Source organism: Dendropsophus ebraccatus, chromosome 1 (genome assembly GCF_027789765.1).
Source record: "Dendropsophus ebraccatus isolate aDenEbr1 chromosome 1, aDenEbr1.pat, whole genome shotgun sequence".
NCBI classification, from domain to species: domain Eukaryota; kingdom Metazoa; phylum Chordata; class Amphibia; order Anura; family Hylidae; genus Dendropsophus; species Dendropsophus ebraccatus.
In genome coordinates this window covers 216,252,399-216,266,670 of record NC_091454.1, presented here as the reverse complement: position 1 = coordinate 216,266,670, position 14,272 = coordinate 216,252,399, and the positions used below count along the sequence as shown (strand labels likewise).

Below are 14,272 nucleotides of genomic sequence, written 5' to 3'. Positions count from 1 at the left end.
CTGTGCTCACCTCCATCATCCCTAGTGTGAACATGGAGGGATTCTGTCCTGGCCTAACTGATCACATTCTGGTTACCGCTCTTCATCTTCTGGGGTGAATTCTACCAGCACCTTAACAGTTAACTCCTTGCCTGGCTGGTGATTGACAGCTCTATCCTCCTTTCTTAGTCCTTGTCTGTCTGCCCTAATCACCTCTGAGCCTCTGCCTGAGGCCTGCTATGGCGTATAGTTAGTGTGCCTATAATTGCTTCCTGCCCTGTGATTTGGTATCCTGACTTATTGGTTCCCTGACTTTGGCTTGAATCCCTGACTACTAGAGATGAGCGAAAACGATTTGATCGAGATGGCATTCTTGGAAGGTTTCATGGGGAACTTGGTGACCTCCAAGTGGTCGAATTTGGATTTCCAAGTGCCGCAAATTTTTTTCCCCATAGACTATAATGAGATCGAATATTCGTTCAAATAGTCAAATCTCGGTGCCTATTCAATTCAAATTCTCAAAAGTCGAATATTTCACTACTCGCTCATCTCTACTGACTATGTTTTTGCCTTCTGATTTGGTCTGTATTTTAGTCCTCTGTTTTTTGACTCTGGTTTGTTTTATGAAGCATAACACTGCTTACAATGTGTCTGGTCCTTCAGGATGAGTAGGAGATAAAAATTCTCAGAATTGCTCAGAATCAGTAGAAATCAGTCATTACGATCAGAATCAATGATCCCCTTGTACCATATTGTCAGACATTTTGGAGTTTACTCTATTAATCTCCATTGCTTTTTTTTTTTTACAGAATTTCCACAAAGATTCTTTCTGTCTCCTTAAAAGACTCAATCACCACATGGGAGGTTTTGGCTGTGAGTCTATCGGAAAGTAAAGGTAAGCTGCTTCTTCTTTTTCCCTTAAAGAGTCCATGTATCAGGTCCGTTGTTCATGGAGATGTAACAGGTGAATGTGTCATTTATCTAACTCTTCTGGGTCCTCAGGTGTTTGAGGAAAGTTTTTATCCTTTGGGCCACGTTTTTTTTTTTTTTTTAACTCAACTTTGTCAAAATTTTCACAAGAAACACAGGAGAATGAGTACTTTCTCCCAAGTACAGTGGTGCCTTGGATTACGAGCATAATTCGTTCCAGGACCGCGCTTGTAATCCAAATCCACTCTTAAACCAAAGCAAATTTTCCCATAAGAAAACACTGATATGCAGAAAGTTGGTTCCACACCCTTAAAATAATGATTTTTTTAAATTCTGAATAACATGTAGAGCAGATGAAGCAAACAAAGGGAAACAGCTGGATATGTGATATATAAGTTACTGTGCAGTATAGCAATCAGCATGTGGTGTATAATGTATAGTAACTGCATAACCCTGATAACACAGCAGCTGGATATGTGATATATAAGTTACTGTACAGTATAGCAGCATGTGGTATATAATATATAGTAACTGTATAACCCTGATAACACAGCAGCTGGATATGTGATATATAAGTTACTGTACAGTATAGCAGCATGCGGTGTTTAATGTATAGTAACTGTATAACCCTGATAACACAGAAGCTGGATATGTACTGTATAAGTTACTGTACAGTATAGCAATCAGCATGTGGTGTATAATGTATAGTAACTGTATAACCCTGATAATACAGCAGCTGGATATGTGATATATAAGTTACTGTACAGTATAGCAATCAGCATGTGGAGTATAATGTATAGTAACTGTATAACCCTGATAACACAGCAGCTGGATATGTGATATATAAGTTACTGTACAGTATAGCAATCAGCATGTGGTGTATAATGTATAGTAACTGTATAACCCTGATAACACAGCAGCAGTTTGTAGATACAGGATGGAGATGCAGAACCCCATAATGCAGTAGCATAGTACAACAGGCTATAATAGAGAAGCAGGGCTGCTGTCAGAGGTCTGTGTGGTCACATGACAGTAATGGGTAAGGGGGGGGGGGGTCAGCACGGACCAATCAGGAAGTGAGAATCACAGAGCTGTGCAGGAGGAGAGTGACTGAAACTTCTCTATACAGCAGTGCTAATGGCTGACTGAAAGGTCAGGCACATTATAACAGCAGTGTGTATAGCTGAGTGTAAGTGCAGGCACATTATAGCAGCAGTGTGTATAGCTGAGTGTAGGTGTAGGTGCATTATAGCAGAAATGGACACAGTATTCCAGATGTGATGTCACTAGAGCTCTATACAGTGGGATCACAATCTCCCTCTCCCACAATCTCCCTCTTTTATCTGCCTGGTCCGGGTCGATGTCTGATTTATTCTCCTGAGTATGGCAGTACTCTGTATACAGCCTGTATGCTCTGTATATAGAGAAGAAGAGCCGTTTTGCAGATTTGGCTAGAATCATATTTTGCTAGTGCAGTGTCCCAGAACATGCAGACTACTACTCCTATTATGGCCATTTCTATTGCTGTGTCCATGCCTGTTCTGGTGGGTGTTTGCACTGCAACTGCTGCTGGTTTTCCCCTGGTGTTCTCTGGTGATGTGTATTCTCATTATGTACTTATGTGTTCCTGTGTATTATTACAGTGTAGAGTGGTATGCGGGGCTGTTGATCACGTGACCGTGCCGGTGCCCTGTGGCCTTGGTTCCTCCAATGGCCGACTGGCTCTGGCCAGGAACAGCCATGTGACCTCCTACTTCCTCCTAACAAGTTAGTCTTCCCCCTGCTTCCAAGCAAGGAGGGTGTGTGTTGTCCCTCTCCTACCTCAGAGGAGTTGGACTCTTTGCAGCTTCCACTTCACCACTAGAAGTGTGGATCGAGTGCTTTGCTGTATTCAAGTCTTCGTCTGTATCTGCCTGCTCAAGTGTCCGGAGTCTTCTCTCTCATCTGGGTGTCATTCCGTTATCTCTCATCATCGCTACAAGGATTCACAGCAAGTATTCTTCTCCAGTAAACTACCCAGCAACGCTATTTCTCTCATACTCCTACTCCCATCATCCGGCACGTATTCTCACAGCCTATGCAGCACCACTCCTGCTTTATTTGTCAAAGCCTGCTATATACCCGGTTGCATCCGAACAGAACTGTTGCTACTAGTTACCTCATCTATAATAAAACCGCTGTTACTGAACCCTGGCATTGGTGTCCACTAACTGGTGCCCTGACTAAGTGCAGCGAGGAATCGCATGCCCATCATCACCCGCAGATCCCACAGACCGGCCCTACAGCTGTGCCGCCTCAGGCCTATACCGTGACAAGTATACACCCTGCAGCTGCCCCGGTTATTGCCCGCTCATAACACCAGCACTGCGGAAGTGGCCCCCAGGGGCCAGGGCATTGCATTTTTGGCGTCACGAACAGGATACAGACTGTGTTGTGCCAACTGTCAGTGCCCTTAGAACTGTACTGAAACCCCCCAGAGACTTTGCCGATTGCTATGGGGTTGATGGAGGTGTTTCGGGCCTTAAACAGTACCCAAGATGGCCGCTGTCTTCTACAATTTCTGGCTGCGCCATACCCCGGAGAAGAGGGGGTTAACCGCCATGCCGCCAAAGCGCGGGAATCGCCCGGCGCCATAGACTTTGCTGCTGCCTCCCTTGATTGGCTATCTCAGGCCGCTGATGTCACAGTTGCTGGGCAGATTGGGGAGTCGAGCTTTCTGCCCACTCGCTCCTCCGCCTTCCTCCTCAAAGACACGCTGGAGCGTGATAAGATGGCGGCCCCCGAGAAACGTTTGCCTGCGGTCGCAGCACCAGTGATGCCGGAGCTGCCGGAAAGCAATCCTGCCTGCCTGCTAGCACCGCTCCCATCCTACAGCGACACCAGCTGGGGTGCTGCCCCGTCGGACGACGGAAGTCTTCGCCGGGCCTTCATCCCGGCCTCTGTTGATCAGACTGAGGGGACCATACCTGAGACCAGCATTCCTCCAGGACTCGGTCACTCCAGCCCTGCTGGTACTATTCCTGTGCCCGCAGCTGCCACAGGGGCACAGTTCCTCATCGGCCTCTCCCGTCTCTCCGGCTACAAGGAAGAGCCTCCGGACTCGCAGCTCACCCAGGTCGAGGAGGACTCCCCAAACGAGATGGACACTGCTCCAGTGTCCCCGGAGGGCACCCCGGATCCAGAGGAGGTCCAAAAGGCTGCCATTCTGTATACCTGGCGTTGCCAACTCCAAGCCCTCTGGGAGCATCATCGGGCAGAGGTCATGGCCGCTAATAGGGAAGCCTCGGTTGCTATCTGGCAGCCAACTGATCCTCCACACCCTGGGCAAGAGTAAGCTTCCTCTGGGAAGCTAGGCTGACATGGCCGTCCTAACTGTTCTCACTGTAACTGTTCTTATGACTGTTTTGTTTCAGGTTTGAAAAGTTCTTGCAATGCAACGTTTAAGGTTCGTGCCTGGTCCTCCTGACCAAGTTCCCTGTACTAACCAGCCATGAGCTGATGGACACTTACAGTAACAAAAGGTTCTCTAGTGCCTGTCCCAGAGCCTTTTACATGGACGATGTTCTAATTGCCTAAAAGAGACTCTACCTAACAGAGACACTTAATCCATTTCTTCCTAATGCACTTTCCTGTGATTGTGTGTTCCACACAGGGTATTATTGCACTTATTCAAGTATTGCACCTATTTCTGCTATTGTATTTCAGTATTATCAAAGTCTCTTATATTTCCTCCTCTGAGTAAGCACAAGGTTACATAGATAGCCTCAGAGTAGAGTGCCTCTTTTGTAAAACAGTATATTTTCCAGTGTCTAAGACAGATAGCTCCTCCTCTGAGTAAGAGAAGTCAGTTTACATATACCTCAGAGAAAGTCCAGTTTATGTAGGAGTGTATTCTCTCATCCAGTCTCAGTATTGTGTATTATTATCATATCTATAGCTGGAAAGATTTAGTTAAGCCAGTTTGTATGCAGATTTTTCTCAGATTTTCATTCAGATTTCTCTCAAGTTTCATTCAGATTCATGTGAGCCAGTTCTCCTCAAGACCTCGCAGTATTTGTTGTCTGTTGTGTTTCCCTTCCTTTTTTTCCAGTATTTGTTCGCCTCTGTCTTGTCCCAACATAGTAGTTATCACACATAGTCATACCTAACATTCACACTGGTTCATACATATTGCACCTTGGATATCTTTTTGTGTGTTTGGCCTATTGGATAATTGTGTTGTATGATTGAGTGGTATGAAAGGGAGCTCCCCATGTATGTTTGCTTTTATTATTTTGTTCTTTTCTCTTCCAGGTATCCAAGACACTATTCAGACACGCCTAGGTAGTACACAGGTCTTCACGTTCTCCTCCAGTAGGGTAACACATTTAACAGAAAACCTACTGTCTAACTGGCTGGAATATGGAGGGTCACCCGCCAGCAGTTAAGTTGTCCTGGCTTAAACGTCAGATGGTTCATACACTAGCTACCTGGTCGCCAGAGTACGTTAGGCACCCCTAGGTGAAGTCCTGCCACTAGGGTTTCTCATTCTCTCTCTCTTTTCACCTGTGCCTTGGGCGTGGGAAACACACACCTCATCACACTCACTCTCATCATTCATTCCTGTTGTTTGATTGTCCAGTCTATTCATGTTTGCTGCCTTCTAGATTCGCCGAGGTCGGCTCAAATTTGCTAGGGAGGTATGCAGTGTCCCAGAATATGCAGACTACTACTCCTATTATGGCCATTTCTATTGCTGTGTCAATGCCTGTTCTGGTTGGTGTTTGCACTGCAACTGCTGCTGGTTTTCCCCTAGTATTCTCTGGTTATGTGCATTCTCATGTATGTTCTTATGTGTTCCTGTGTATTATTACATTGTATAGTGGTATGCGGGGCTGTTGATCACGTGACCGTGCCGGTGCCCTGTGGCCATGGTTGCTCCAATGGCCGACTGGCTCTGGCCAGGAACAGCCATGTGACCTCCTACTTCCTCCTAACAGGTTGGTCTTTCCCCTGCTTCCAAGCAAGGAGGGTGTGTGTCGTCTCTCTCTTACCTCAGAGGAGTTGGACATGTCGCAGGTCCCACTTCACCACTAGAAGTGTGGATCAGGTGCTCTGCTGTATTCAAGTCTTCGGCTGTATCTGCCTTCTCAAGTGTCCGGAGTCTTCTCTCTCATCTGGGTGTCATTCCGTTATCTCTCCTCATCGCTGCAAGGATTCACAGCAAGTATTCTTCTCCAGTAAACTACCCAGCAACGCTATTTCTCTCATACTCCTACTCCCATCATCCGGCACGTATTCTCACAGCCTATGCAGCACCACTCCTGCTTTATTTGTCAAAGCCTGCTATATACCCGGTTGCATCCGGACAGAACTGTTGCTACTAGTTACCTCATCTATAATAAAACCGCTGTTACTGAACCCTGGCATTGGTGTCCACTAACTGGTGCCCTGACTAGGTGCAGCGAAGAATCGCATGCCCATCATCACCCGCAGATCCCACAGACCGGCTCTACAGCTGTGCCGCCCTCAGGCCTATACCGTGACAAGTATAACCCCTGCAGCTGCCCCGGTCATTGCCCGCTCATATCACCAGCACTGCGGAAGTGGCCCCCAGGGGTCAGGGCATCGCACTAGAACCATTTTGGGCACTATGCCATGTTTCTGTCCCCAGGAGTGACCCCATTTGGGAAAGAAGTTTAATTTTAGTGCCGTTTTTGCTGGAAGGGATTTAGGGAACCATGTGTTTGCAGTGTCCCGTGGTATGAATACAGTGGAAACACCCAGGAAGGACACCATTTTGGAAACCAAACTTCTCAGACGTCATCTAGGAGTGTAACTGGCATCTAGACCCCATAGCTATGGCAGGTCCAGAGGCTGCGATTTGGTCATTAGCTGCCAGTCAACTATATAAATGTAGTATTCACTATTTACTGTGGCATCTAGAGGGTTAAGCACCAACACCACGGCAAGATTCAGTGTAAGAGTTGTGGCAGGAACTCGGCAATATGTATGAATGGGCTTACATCACAAAACTGCATCTGAGCCCACAAAACCCCACGTTCCTGAGTGCTGAGTGTTAAAGCAGTAGTCTGGCAGGACCAGCCTCAGGACCGGAGATGGAAGGCATTTTCCTACCATTTGTGATGAGGTCACAACTCGGGGAAAACGGCCTGTCCCGGCTGATGGGCTGGCGCGCTCAGCCAATCCCTGACTGGAGTGGCGCCCCGCCCCAGTCACTGACTGGCTAAGCGGCCAGTTTATCAGCAAGTTTGGGACATGTCAGCTCTTGTGCAGGAGTTGCAGGAATACCATCAGTTCCCAGGTTGGCAGGAATGAGACTGTGGAACATTTAGGGGCCTGGGTGTTAGTGACTGGTGCACTTTACTTCAGTGGATGAGTTATCATTTTTTATTTTTTATTTTTACAATAAAAAATGTGAAAGTGTTACTGTCATTAAAAATAACTTCCGGACATCAGGTACGCCAAAAGATTATTGATCAGGAGATACAGTTGGGCAGAGAGTACGACAGCAATGTGATCCAGTCCTTGATTGACAATATAAGTCTATGAGTCTACCTTGGCGGAATTAGCGAGCGGCTGAGGATTGAATCGTTCTTCCCGGCTTTATCTCTCTTCCCAGCTATAGACCTGGTGAGATTAATAACTTTTGTCGAATCTGATGACACAAAAGTTATTTTTAATGACAGGGACTCTTTCATAATGACTTTTTTATATAGTTTATTAGCCAGCCAGATGAGTTAGTTATCTGTCCATATTATTTACTACTGTTCGCGTTAGATAACTAGCGTACATTGTAGGTTACATCAGATTTATAGCACATTATTCCTGGGCAGATTTGCTAAAAGACCAATGTAAGTAATGCCAGGTAAATCTGCCTCTTACTAAAAGGGAAGACTAGATGGACCAAGTGGTCTTTTTCTGCCGACAATCTTCTATGTTTCTATCTCTTTAATCATTTAGATAAGATTTGACCTTCTCTTCTATATTCCCCTGACAGGTATCTGTGTGTCTGAACCTTATAATATTCAGGTGATGACGAATTTCTTCATTGATCTGAAGCTTCCATATTCTGTGGTGAGACATGAGCAGGTGGAGATACGGGCCATTCTCTACAACTACGGCTACAAGGAACTTAAGGCAAGTAAAGCAGATTATTAATTTATGGATTCAAGACTTTTAGTTCCCATAAATCTTTAAATGGCCGCCATATTGTCTTGGATTTAGGTGCGTGTTGACTGGACCTATAATGAAGAATTGTGCAGTCTCTCTACTGCCAAGAAGAAGTATCGTCAAGTAGTGATCATCCAAGCTGCCTCATCGGTGGTTGTTCCATTCATCATTGTTCCATTATCCTTGGGAGATCATGAGATTGAAGTGAAGGCAACTGGGGCGTATGTATCTGATGGTGTGAAGAAAAAGCTGAAGGTTGTGGTAAGTTCTAAATAAAGATGCAATAATATCTCTCCATGCAGGTGCATACCCCAGATCCTTGCGACTACTATACTCCCATATACCTCCAGATGGTGGAATACAAAGGTTTCAACTACGTAAATAATAAAAGTTCTGGAATCCTCTGTTGTATATGACACACTTAGGGGGACATTTATTAAGTCCGGCGTTTTCTGCGCCGGACTTAAAAATGCCCCCGCAGCGTCGGTGCAACGGAGATTTATGTAGAGGCGGACTGCCTCTACATAAATCCCGTGCGCTCCGGTGCGCACAGCCGAAAATCTACGCCAGCTGAGGACTGGAGTAGGTTTTCGGCTTATCTTTTGGCGGAAAGGATGAATATTTTATTCGCAAATCGGCCATTTGCGCATAAAATAATGCGTAAATCGGCACTTTCCGCCGAAAATCCGTTGATACACGTCCCCCTTAGTGTATTTTCCTCAGAATTTCTCCAATATTTCCAATATTTCAATAAGGCTGAGTTAACACTACGTTTTTGCAATCCCTTTTTATTTGCAAAAATGGATGAAAAAAAAAACGGATGGAAAAACGGATAAATTTGTGTGTGTCCGTTTTTAATCCAATTTTCCAGTATAAAATAAAAAGATCAAAGCGCATCCTTACTTGTATCGTACACTAAAACGTAGCTGACCACATTTTTGTCTACATTTAAAAAAAAAAAAAAAAAACAGATGCGTTTTGATCCGTGTTTTTGTCTTTACATTGGAAGTCAAGGGAAAAATGAATCAAAATGAAAAAACGGATGGAAAAAAAAAACAGGTTGCAAAAACATATTTTGAACCCAGCCTAACTCCCCCTTGTTCCTCCTTTCAATCTTTTTATTTAATTTTTTTATCTTCAGCCAGAAGGAAGACAAGTGACGCAGACTCTGAAATCGGTTGTTTTGGACCCAGAAGGGAAAGGTCTGTATATACAGGGCCGGCTCCAGGTTTTCGTGGGCCCTTGGGCGAATTAGCCTCAGCGGGCCCCTTTGTGGAGCAAATCATGTGGCCACAGCACTGAAATCTTCCGGCATCTTATCAGCTCTTTCCTTTCTTGATTGGCAGAACAGAAAGCCAATGACTTTTTGTCCTTTAAATCATAACACCGCATTTAACTATATGTGTTCCTCAGGAGCACATACAGTAAAAGGCTGACACCGGCAAGGGGTCCACTACAGCCAATGCATATTTATTTTGCAGACAGCATTTACGAGTGCAGTGTTCAGTGGGCAACCTGCCTGTGTGGGCCTGGGAATGGCTGCCCCCTTGCTCCCCCCTTATTTTGGTACTGCTATAGACAGAAAGTTTGTCAGGCTCCCATACTGATGGTTCCCTGCCTCCCCACTCCGCAGTGTCACTCACCCCAGAGGCTGAAGGCAGATTTCTGGGAGTGGGACTGACTGTCTGGGAGAAGCAGTGACTACACCGCTCTCCCGTTCCCTGTGCAATGTAGGTTGTGTGGGGTGCCAGCACATCAACCCCACAATATGTCTACAACATACACTATATATAATCTACAACATACACTATATAATATCTACAACATACACTATATAATATCTACAACATACACTATATATAATCTACAACATACACTATATAATATCTACAACATACACTATATATAATCTACAACATACACTATATAATATCTACAACATACACTATATATAATCTACAACATACACTATATAATATCTACAACATACACTATATATAATCTACAACATACACTATATAATATCTACAACATACACTATATATAATATCTACAACATACACTATATAATATCTACAACATACACTATATATAATCTACAACATACACTATATAATATCTACAACATACACTATATAATATCTACAACATACACTATATAATATCTACACCATACACTATATGTACATCCTACAATACATACAGCACACATTGCATGAAGTATATGTACAGCCCACATTACACACACTATACATATAATATACACCCCACAATACATACACTATACATATGGTATACACCCCACAATAAATACACTATCATACAAATAATATACACCCCACAATACAAACACTATACAGCCCACAATACATTATACATATGGTATACACCCCCACAATGCATACACTATATATACTGTATACACCCCACAATACATACACTATATATACTGTGTACACACCACAATGCATACACTATATATACTGTATACACCCCACAATACATACACTATACATACAGTATACACCCCACAATACATACACTCTATATACAGTATACACCCCACAATATATACACTATACATACACTATACACCCCACAATATATACACTATACATACACTATACACCCCACAATACATACACTATACATACACTATACACCCCACAATATATACACTATACATACAGTATACACCCCACAATATATACACTATACATACAGTATACACCCCACAATATATACACTATACATACACTATACACCCCACAATATATACACTATACATACACTATACACCCCACAATACATACACTATATACACTGTATACACCCCACATTACATACACTATACATACAGCATACACCCACAATACACAGACAATGCATACATTGCATGCACTCTATACAGAAGAGTATACATTATACTATATACACTACAGTACATATAGCATACACTACACAGTATTATACACACCACTATATGTTTCAGCCCTGGTGCTCCCCAGTGCTTGAATGGTGGAGGACCTTGATCATGTGACTGTGATGTCACAAAAAGTCCTGCACCTTCCTTATACAGTGTAGTAAGGACCTATGCAAACATGCAGTGGCATTGCTGTGTATTTCTACCAAAATCGGGCCAAAACTTCAGTGTATAAAAAAATTGCTTATGTGAGGTGTCCTGGGTACCATGGACACACTGACCTGCAGCTGGTGGATGTGAAGCATGTCAGCTCCCCTGCCCCCTCCTCTGCCCGCTCCCCTGCCCCCTCCTCTGCCCGCTCCCCTGCCCCTTTCTCTGCCCGCTCCCCTGCCCCTTCCTCTGCCCGCTCCCCTGCCCCTTCCTCTCTCACAAGTACCTACAGTCACCACAGGAGAGTGTGACTAACTACACAGGTCCTCTTTAGTCCCTGCAGCCCTCCCTCTGGTCGCTCTATCTATATTAGCCAGCAGACGAGCAATACCCCTGCCTGGCCGCTAGGGGCGCTGTGGGCCCCGGCACTTGCCCTAGTCAGCCCTGTGTATATAGTATAAGGCTATGAGGGTTACCTTATACTTATACTCATGAACAAGCTAATTTTGGGGGTAGAAATATTTTTGAAAATGTTGATGTCTAATGGCGGTAACATTTGTTAATTTTTAGGTTTTCTTATTTTGGCTAAATAACGTTGAATCTGTTCTAATGACTGATCATTATGTAGGTGGAGTCCAAGAAGAACTGATCTCAGTAGTATATCCCAAAAATATAGTCCCGAGGACAGAGGTTACCACCATTGTTACCATCCAAGGTAAGTGCTGGTTCGCCAACTTTCCTGATATATACTATATAGCTAACTCATAGACAAAATGATGGCCAATCTCTGACATTAGTTCTGTTCATTCCCTAATCTTGTGCCTGTATCTTATCTCTATTACACTCAGGAAGCCTAATAAGTGAAATGGTGGAGAAATCCATTGATGGAGTCAATCTGAAACACCTTTTCTATCATCCTAAGGGATCAGGAGAAGAAAATATGATAACCATGACGGGTCTTCTGATGGCCACACATTACTTGGATGTTAGCAACCAGTGGGAAGGACTAAAGCCCAGGGAGGAGGCCATTCAGTATATAAGAAATGGTAAGATCATCTCCATTACTTCTGAAAGAATAGGGCTATGGAAAATGTTTGGTTGCCCCATTAGCCACCTTCCGGGCAAGAACATGGGGAAAAACTGAGGGAATGAAGAGGAAAGGAGAGGAGAGCATGCTGGTACAGTTCTGTATCCATGTCTTTAAATGGAAAACTTGCAGAAGAATGTGTAGTTGGAAGGCCACCACAGTCCCATGGAAGTCTATAAAGCGGAACATAGGTCCAGGCTTCAGATGTGATGAGGCATGTCCATAAATTGAGACAACATTGCATGTGTCCACATATATTACTTATGTGATAGCTATAGTCAGCAGAACCAACTAAACAGGACAGTCAAACATAAGTGAAAATGTATACATAACGATATGTTATAACTATACCCTCCAAAGATGTGAGGTTGGCTGGGGCAGATCACAACTAGATAGGCATGAGCTTATGGTGGGTCAAGGTTAGCAGCTAGGGCAGAAGCAGCGGCAAATTACGGGCAACTGGGGACCCCGTATTTTCTTGAATTTGTCTTGTCTTCTGTCCACCCAGCTAGTTAACTCTTCAAACCTACATATCTAGTTGAGTTTTTCCTGCCACTGAGAAATCGTAGGAGGGGAGGTGCTCAGCCACAAAAGGGGTACCAAAGTTTGGCATCCTGTCTCTGTTAGTTATTGGTATATGGGAGAGCATAGAGGACATTATTAGTATGTAGGGCACAGGGGGCATTACTACTGTATGGAGACACAGGGGGCATTATTACTATATGGGGCACAGGGAGCATTATTACTGTATGGGGCACAGGGGGCATTATTACTATATAGGGCACAGGGGGCATAATTTCTGTATGGAGACACAGGGGCATTATTGCTATATGGGTCACAGGGGGCATTATTACTGTATGGAGCACAGGGGGCACTACTACTGTATGGGGGCACAGGGGGAGCATCATTACTGTATGGAGCACAGGGGCATCATTACTGTATGGAGACACGGGGGGCATTATAACTATATGGGGCACAGGGGGCATTATTACTGTATGGGGCACAGGGGGCATTATTGCTATATGGGGCACAGGGGGCATTATTACTGTATGGAGCACAGGGGGCACTATTACTGTATGGGGGCACAGGGGAAGCATTATTACTATATGGGGCACAGCAGGCAGCATTACTGTATGGGGGCACAGGGGGCCTTATTGCTATATGGGACACAGGGGGATGCGATCCTCACATCGCCGCGTATGTATAGCAAACGATTTTACTTTAGGCTTGAATTGGTCCAATGGAAGAATGAGAGCTACAATCAGGAGTGTAAGAGGGATCGGAGGAGAGATTCAAAGAATTAAATATGTTTAGTCTAGAGAAGAGACGTTTAAGGGGAGATATGATTAACTTATTTAAATATATAAATGGCCCCTACAAGAAATAAGGGGAAAAGATGTTCCAGGTAAAACCCCCTCAAAGGACAAGGGGGCGCTGCCTCCGCCTGGAGAGACAAGGGGGCACTGCCTCCGCCTGGAGAGACAAGGGGGCGCTGCCTCCGCCTGGAGAAAAAAAGGTTCATTCTCCGGAGGCGACAAGCCTTCTTTACCATGAGAACTGTGAATCTGTGGAACAGTCTACCACAGGATCTGGTCACAGCAAAAACAGTAGAGGGCTTCAAAACAGGGCTAGACAAGTTCTTAGACCAAAATAATTTAAATGCATATGTATAGAACCTATCACCCCTCCCCCTTCCCTGTATCCATCCCCTCCTTGTATATCCCCCTTCCCTGTATCCATCCCCTCCTTGGTTGAACCTGATGGACATGTGTCTTTTTTCAACCGTATTAACTATGTAACTATGGAGGAGAGTAGACCGAATTGATGGTAGCTTCCACCTCATCCCAAAATGATAGTAGGGAATTTTCACCAAATGTGAGAAAGGTTGCCAACAACAGCACTTTTTAGACACTGAGAATCCCAAGTGGTACATTAACCCTGGGGGTCTTATACCAGCATGTGAGGGGTTTATACTGATTCTTTTGCAGTTAGGAATCCCCGCCGCAGTCTCCGTTCGGAATTCTGCCTCA

General features: G+C 44.4%; 1 protein-coding gene across 1 annotated transcript in view; it reads left to right on the top strand.

The window, feature by feature from the left end:
* LOC138769640 (complement C3-like) overlaps positions 1 to 14,272 on the top strand; it is a 71,088-nt gene that overhangs the window by 33,274 nt on the left and 23,542 nt on the right. Inside the window, exons 17-22 of the mRNA XM_069948242.1 lie at positions 789 to 874; positions 7,910 to 8,049; positions 8,137 to 8,343; positions 9,224 to 9,284; positions 11,784 to 11,870; positions 12,004 to 12,201. Coding sequence (XP_069804343.1) covers positions 789 to 874; positions 7,910 to 8,049; positions 8,137 to 8,343; positions 9,224 to 9,284; positions 11,784 to 11,870; positions 12,004 to 12,201 — 779 coding nt within the window. The remainder of the gene's footprint in view (positions 1 to 788; positions 875 to 7,909; positions 8,050 to 8,136; positions 8,344 to 9,223; positions 9,285 to 11,783; positions 11,871 to 12,003; positions 12,202 to 14,272) is intronic.